Here is a 7,649-nt window from a genome sequence, read left to right as displayed (position 1 = left end):
GATCGGCTTGAAATGGCTTATGGTTGTCCTTCAACGATCCTTATGGTCGAATTGTCAATTCATGATTGAATGCTTTGGTCGCGCGCAACGAAGTCTTAATTCGCCTTTCCCAAAGCTTGGAATACCCTTGAATGATTCTAATTCGCCTTTCCTTAGGTGGTGGAAGGATTTAGATATAGAGAGGGAGTTCCCATTTACTAGAGATATGCTTGGGGAGCTGTATGTCTAGATGTTAGGAGTTTCTTTCGAGCCGGAGTATGAGATTGCTAGAGGAATATTAACCAAAATGATGGTCACTATTACCATTCTCGACGACATCTACGATGTCCATGGCACATTGGAAGAACTAGAACTCTTAGCAGAAGCAGTTGAAAGGTACAGTTGGCTCTTGGAGGCTTTTCTCAGTTTTTCGGCTAAACTTACTTATTGTAATTTGATCAACTGTTAATTATGATCAAGTTTTATATTTTCTAAACTTGAATTCAGGTGGGATGTCGATGCCAAAGAAGGATTGCCAAAGTGCGTGCAAGTGTTTTACAAGACACTTCTTGATTTGTATAATGAAATTGGCTGCGAACTGACCAGAAAAGGAAGATCATGCTGCCTCTTCTTTGCAAAAGAAGCGGTAAGCCATTCGACAATACATTAATCAAATACAATTTTTAATTTATCCACTTAAAACAGAATTATCGATCTTTTGGATAAGGATGAGAGACTGTCATACATCTAAATCCACCAAATACATTAAAGCTCGAATATTGATGTAGCTTTACGTTCGATAATGAATTCTCAGATGAAAGTCCAAGTGAGAGCGTACTTGGCCGAAGCCAAATGGTTCCACCAAGGCCACGTACCAACGATGGAGGAGTACATGCCCATTGCATTAACAACCATTGGCTGTGAATTGACATTTGTGACAGCGTTTCTGGGAATGGGAGATGTAACAAAAGATGATTTTGACTGGTTATTATTCAGCGATCCCAAGATAGTGAAGGCTTCGCAAGTAATCTGCTGGCTCATGAATGACATTGCTGGACACAAGGTATACAAAAGCTATACCAGTGAATCAACATTTTATCAAGATTTTGTCTCATAGGTTTTATCAATAGGAGAAAAAAGAGTTTCAACGATATTTTTTTTTTTTATAGTTTGAGCAAGAGAGAGGTCATGTGGCATCTTCGGTGGAGTGTTTCATGAAACAATATGGAGTTACGGAGGAAAGGCAAAGGAGGAACTCGGCAAACAAGTGGCCAATGTGTGGAAGGACATTAACGAAGAGTTGTGCCGTCCGAACATCGTTCCCAGGGTACTCCTCATGCGAATCATCAATCTTGCCCGATCCATGAATGCGGTATAGGGAGATGGCACAGATCACTACGTGAATGCTGGAACTAATTTAAAAGAGTATGTGACTTGTCTGCTCGCCAATCCATTGCCAATGTGATGGATTGGAAGAACAAGATGAAGTACCAAGCCATCATCGATTGCGTTAGACATTTCCAAATCTGCTTTGCGTCCAATTTGAATTGTGTTAACACTCGATCCTCGCTCTTCTCTGGCCTGAGAGCCCCCTTCTTTTTCTAGTGGATTTCGAATAAAATAAAACATGTCGGGCGCAATTTGCAAAAGGGAAATGCAAATTTTAATTGATTTTAAGAAGTAAAAAGTTACATCAATGTATTGCCAGCTATGCGACAGACATCAGATGTATAGGGATAGTACACTTCACACTGGCAGATGAAGAATCATAGCCTAAAGAGAGGCAAAATATTTCATACATTCCAATTTATAAGGTGAAATATGAGAAAATGCGTAGAAACTTAGTTGAAGATAAAATTGGTTCAAGCAAAATTGTATAATGTAGGGAGTCAGATTCATCTTTGATTCCAATCACTTCTCTAATTCCACGTTGCTCGTGTTTTAATTGTTACTTTTGTAGACTAGCTAGTCTCACCATAACTCCAAGCTAGTAGCACATGTTTTAAAACTGTGAAAATGAGGTGACCATGACTAGGGAAAAGAATATTGTGCCACTGATAGGCTCGTGTGAGGAAATTTAAACATAAAACGTGGTATAGTAGTCATGCAAATGATTATGTTGGCTTTTATATATTATAATATTTTAGCAACATTATAAAATGACACAAACCTTGGGAATTCCAATCTAGAAAATACTAAGCAAATAATATTTCTTTGACTCGCGGAAGGATTGTCTATGATCTAGCATTCTTTTTTTCTTTTTTCTTTTTGTCATGGCTATGCGTAATCTTAGGTAAATAACCTAATGTTTTAAAGAAGGCTACTTCCATGGAAACTGGATGAACAAGTCATTCTGTTCCTAAGGAATGATTTTGTGGCCAAGAGTAGACCGTCACTTTACATAAGGTGACAGAACCGTCTTCTTGGCATTTCTCAAAAACAAATGCTGAGAAGTCTTCAAATTAGCCAAAAAAAACTACTCTTCATGGCTCATCTTTCTTTCCAATTACCTTTTTGTTAACTTGAGATTGTGAAAGATGTAGTACATTAATATATTCTGACCCAATCCAGAAGATAACCTACGAATTACATTACTCAGTGTGAAGACTCATACAATCAAAGCCAGAAGGGCAATCCGTGCTATAAGAAAAGCAACCAGATGCTTTCATTAATGACTATACATGGAATGAGAATCTCCTTACGAGAGGCTAACACAAGATGAACGAAGAGGATTTGCATTATTGTTAGTAATACAAAAAAAAAAATCTGTCTATCAGTATATTCAAGTTCAACGTAGCATAGCAAAACAATTGCGGTGACCGTTACTGCCATTTGTGATTCAATCTTAAGGGGGGTTGGCTTCCGGATCAACAGGATCAAAGAAAGAACACTTCTGCTTGAGTTGAGGCTCGCCGGTACCGTACCAATTCCCTGAGCAACTTGCCTTCTCCATTTGTGGAATTAGGCTGGATTGTCATCTTTTGTAGGTTTGGCGAGCTAGTAAGTAGAAACTTCATCAATTCCAGCTCTGGCTTACTGCCGGAAATCCCAACCATCGATACAATTTGTAATTGTTCTAGACAACACACACGGTGGTCTTCCCAAAAGTCAGCTATTGTCCCAATCCTTGTAGTCTGTTCATCCTTGGCACGATTCTGTGGTTTTTACGATCAAAGAGCAACTTTAACATAGAGATGCGTAGAGAGAGCTTACTTTGGTCATTTTATCAAGAGAGACAGAGAGCTTGCTTTGTCTATTTCCTTTAATGTGATCCCTGTATTACAATTTCTGTCCTTTTGGCTGAAAGAGATTATTATACCATCATTCATTCTGAGAATGCATAATTTAATGACTATAGTGTATAGATTAGTTCTCTTTTCCTCAAATCAATGATCAAAAAGCACCGTGTAACATCATGATCACCGAAAATCAAATCAAATCAAATTATACGTAACATATAATCTAAAACTTGATACAAAGGAAGCAACACTCTTCTGATACCCATTCATCTTTCTTCAAATGATGAGCAATTTCGCTAAATAGAAAAGGATTCATTGATTTGTCTCACTATGATATGTTATAGTATACCACTTAATAAGTAAAATCCACTTAGCTTACGGTGACAGATCATTGTACTTTAAGTTTGGTTCACTATGTGCTTCAAATTTTTTGCCAAGTCATAAAACAATGCTGAAAAATCAGACAAATAACTTAATACGATATGTGATAATAGTTTTGAAGAAATACAAGATTAGTCTGCTAGACACTAATCTCAATGATCATACTCACCTGAAAGCCTACATGTTTCAACTGAGGAGAGCTTCTAATCAAGCACATAACAGTCAAAATCTCCTCCACACTATTGAAGTCTATACATGTGAAGAGGTACTTCAAATGAACGAGTTCATTAGGTGGTGTCTGTGGAACATTCCCAAATGCCAAATACTACACAAATCAACCAAAATCGAGTGTCAATTGATACCAAGGATTTAATTATAGAGCCAAAATATTTTCATCACAAAGATAATAGTGAATAGAGTCCTAAGAAATTTCAGAATTTATGTGCTCAAAATGTACCTTCAGTGAGTAATTTTCAAGCTTGAGACTTTGAAGTTTGGGCAGACTTTGGAAGAGTTTGTGCAAATTGCTCAAGTTGGCATCGCCGGGTCCACATTTGTTAGCAATATCATCAGAGAAGCCTATTATGACCGACTCCAAACGGTTCATAACACCGAATGTGACATCTTGTAAATCTCCTTCAACTTCAAGCCACTCAAGGTTGCCAGCTTCAACAGTAATTTGCTTAAACCTCTCTAAGTTGCTCAACCTCAGAATTTTTAGAAGGGGGCAGCGAGAAATCAAAGCCTCAAGCCCGTCTCGAGACAGTTCAACATGCTGAAGATCCAAACTTTCCAAGTTCTTGAATCCTTCAAACGTTGATGGGACTTTTACTACACATTTGAAGAGTTCCAAATGAATCAAGTCCTTGCAATTGAATAAGGAGGTGGGAATCTTGTAATTCTGCTCTTTCCAGATGTCAATTACGATTTCATTAACGGAGACTCTGGATAGATGAAGAATCCAGTGGTCAATGTCACTTGAGGCGTAAATTTCTTTGTGAGAGAGCTTGAACTTCTGTATCGACCCAATATGAAGCAAGAGGACCTTGTCAATTATCTTCACCAAGTTTTCTTGTGGAGATGGTTGAAGAGAAGGAACTCCCGTGGCGCTGGTGCATTGGTCATCAAACACAAGTTGTGGAACAGAAGACCATTTGTACCGCCACTTTCTCGACAAAATACTAGTCCTCACTGCGTCTTTAATAGGCAAGCGTGACAGGATTTGGTCCATTATGTGCCGCGATAACTGGCTGATCTTGTCCGACTCATTCGTCATTCTTATTCTCACCTGCAATAATTTGGAATTTCTGACAAGTGACACATTGGAAATGGTTAGACGCGAATAAATTGAAAAACTATAATGAAATTTTAAGCATGAAATAAGAAATATCTTAACTAATAAGAAACACGAACATAGTAAATCTTAAATATAAAAATGGGCTACTCAAAATTGAAAAAAAAAATCACGTAATATCCTAAAGTAATTTCTAAATAAAAAGATGAGGAAATAAATAAAAATTGTAATGTTTGAAAGTGTACATTCCGCATCAATTTTTCTTCTTTTGCCCATTGATTTGAATTCCCTCAAATGCGAGGTAACTTACAAAAGAAGTAAGTGTTATGATTGCACGGGATGCATGTTCACACCCCAAAATCCTGATCCATGGGTTAAGTGGGACTCATGTGGAGCCTGTGAAATCGAGTTCGTGCTCTTAAAAGAACCATTTACGACTACTATCTAACATTCTTGCCCCAGACCGAGACAAAAGTTAGAACCGATACATCTTTTGCATAAGTACCATGTAAAGTTTGACTATGTTGCTCACCGGAGGATTTGTTGAAGTGACTACTGTTCTTGCTTACGATTTATGAAACTTCTGCAACAAACTGCATTTAGTTGACCACTGAGAGAGAGAGAGAGAGAGAGATTGTTGATCAGCAACACTCAGCTGAAGATGTTAGTATACGGGGCAGAGTGAATTGCATTTGCAAGAGGTGAATGGTGAACTTGGAAACACACGGAGAGCCGATGGTTTTCTAGCATATAAATGGAGCCAATGAAGTCTTTGACCCTCTTGACTAGTTATGAGACTCCTTCGCCGAGAAGCTCCTTTGCCAAGAAGCAAGTAACAGTGTGTTCAACCCTTTTCTCAGCTCTGTTGCCTTTTTAAATGTGTAGATACTAAAGTTAAGGCACGTCCAAAGCACCAACATGATGCTGAGTGTTTGTGTACGAATATATATATATATATATATATATATATATATGTAAAAGCAATCACTTTGGGAGGAACTTGATGGTCATTTAATAAAGTGGATGTAGCTAGTAATTATAAAACATTAATTGAGTAACGATTAATGAAATGAGCATAATGGTTAGTTCGATCTTTTTTTTTTTAATCAGTGGTAATTATGACAATATCAAAGAGTGAAACATACCTTATTTTTCCTATTATATCATTAGATGTATCTATTCTTTATTAAATATAAGTAGCTGGCTGCTTTTTTTTTCTGAAAGTTTAGCCATAAGATTTCGTGTTTTGCCTTAATCTAAAAAATACATCTTAAGAATATAGTACAAAAGATCGATTACGTCACGTCAATCTCATGATCAATATTAGACATACTCTCCTAAACCCCTCCAGAGACTGTGCTCGATCCATATAGATCAAGGCCGGGCAAGAATTTCCCAACCCCTCCTTTCAACTTTCAGTTAAAAAGATAAATGCAGAGTCTCCAAAAGATAGAGAAAAAAAAAAGCTACTTTTAAATTCATGGCTCATATTTCCTTATGATTTCCCTTTTTAAAGTGGGAAGTATGAAAACCCTAGGTTGTACAATAACACTAAGAATTATATTACTCGCTGTGAAGAAGACTCGTATGATGAGGCCTCGTCACTGTATTAGATGCTGCAAAGGCCAGAAGTCAATAAGAGCCATAAAGAAAACCAACCGTTTTGCTCCTATATTATGATAAAGTCGAAAACTGTAGAATTTAGAGTATCTATATTAAAATTGAAATCACATATCTGGTGTTAGGAAGTCCAAATCTTTGAATCAATCAAGACAGACGAAGTCGTATGAACTAGAAACTAGGTTATCTATACTTGTCTAGAATGAGGTGGTCGAGAGGGGACCATAACCTAATTATAGTGGGTATTCTAATAGTCTTATCCATTATAGTCACTTTTACGAACTAGCCTATATTGACCACCCAATCACATTGCAATATTGAAACCGAGATGTGCTACGCCCACTATAACTTGATCGCATATGTCCCATATGTCTAATTTACTCTAGAACGGTATGTTATTCATAAATTAAAATATTATGCGATTACTAGTTTCTCTATTCATGCCCCCACAAAAGAATTAACCTTTTTTTTTTCCTGCTGATATACCCACAACAGTATTACAATTCCCTATGTTTGTAGAACAAACAGCGTATTAGATCAGCGAATTCTATAATCGGCCGCCTGGCGTTCTTTTTGGTGCGCGTTAGAATTCCGCTCAATTTATTCGTCCGTTCTCTCGCGCTTGCGTTCCTTTGCTTTCCGTTTTGCAGACGCGAGGGAAAGAGTCAGAGATAGAGCTGGTTTTCTTTGTTTAGTCACATGAGCTTTTCTCTTTTGTTGTGGGCTTCACTCTCTCTAGGCTCAATTTGTTTCTCTTTTGCTCTTTTTGTGGTGTCATGAATCGAGCTCACCAAAACTAAAATTTGTTGGGTTTAATGTATCTAGGCCACCGGATTGAAGCTAAGGTATCGATTTGAGCGGAGACGAGCGGGTTTGAACCAAAAGTGGGTTTGATTCAAACTTGTGAATCATTACGCCATTTTTATTCATTTTCTGTATTCTTACAAACATTACGTGCCTAATTTGTCGGCAAAATTCAAGTGTCAACAACAATTGGTGGCATTGTCCCTCGAAAAAATTAAAAGCGGAGAAGTCGTCAAATGACCGAAAACACTACTTTTCATGGCTCAGATTTCTTTCCAAGTACCTTTGGTAAATTTGAGAATGCGAAAGATGTAGTACGTGGATATGTTCTG

At 37.5% G+C, this 7,649-nt stretch overlaps 1 protein-coding gene and 1 pseudogene across 1 annotated transcript; one reads left to right on the top strand and one right to left on the bottom strand.

The window, feature by feature from the left end:
- The first annotated feature begins 229 nt into the window (after positions 1-229).
- On the top strand, positions 230-1,565 carry LOC115680819 ((-)-germacrene D synthase-like; annotated as a pseudogene).
- A 988-nt stretch (positions 1,566-2,553) lies between these two features.
- On the bottom strand, positions 2,554-5,594 carry LOC115680813 (F-box/FBD/LRR-repeat protein At1g13570-like). The gene is made up of 4 exons (XM_030604654.2): positions 5,426-5,594; positions 4,057-4,887; positions 3,769-3,924; positions 2,554-3,134 (listed from the first exon to the last, which is right to left on the bottom strand). The coding sequence occupies exons 2-4, from the start codon at positions 4,873-4,875 to the stop codon at positions 2,856-2,858; spliced, it is 1,254 nt and encodes a 417-aa protein (XP_030460514.1). The 5' UTR covers positions 4,876-4,887; positions 5,426-5,594; the 3' UTR covers positions 2,554-2,855.
- Positions 5,595-7,649: the final 2,055 nt, after the last annotated feature.

The sequence above is a fragment of the Syzygium oleosum genome, unplaced genomic scaffold (genome assembly GCF_021117445.2).
Source record: "Syzygium oleosum isolate NSW1041296 unplaced genomic scaffold, Sole_v2.1 Sole_v2.05, whole genome shotgun sequence".
NCBI classification, from domain to species: Eukaryota; Viridiplantae; Streptophyta; class Magnoliopsida; order Myrtales; family Myrtaceae; genus Syzygium; species Syzygium oleosum.
The sequence above is the reverse complement of the archived record's forward strand: the minus strand, read 5'-3'. Positions and strand labels throughout refer to the sequence as shown.

Excerpts from the sequence above, each read along its gene's own strand:
- LOC115680813 (XM_030604654.2), bottom strand. The coding sequence starts at position 4,875 with ATGACGAATGAGTCGGACAAGATCAGCCAGTTATCGCGGCACATAATG. Across the intron at positions 3,925-4,056 it reads TTGAAAATTACTCACTGAAG|TATTTGGCATTTGGGAATGT; the intron begins GTACATTTTGAG and ends TGATTTGTGTAG. Across the intron at positions 3,135-3,768 it reads TGAAACATGTAGGCTTTCAG|AATCGTGCCAAGGATGAACA; the intron begins GTGAGTATGATC and ends TAAAAACCACAG.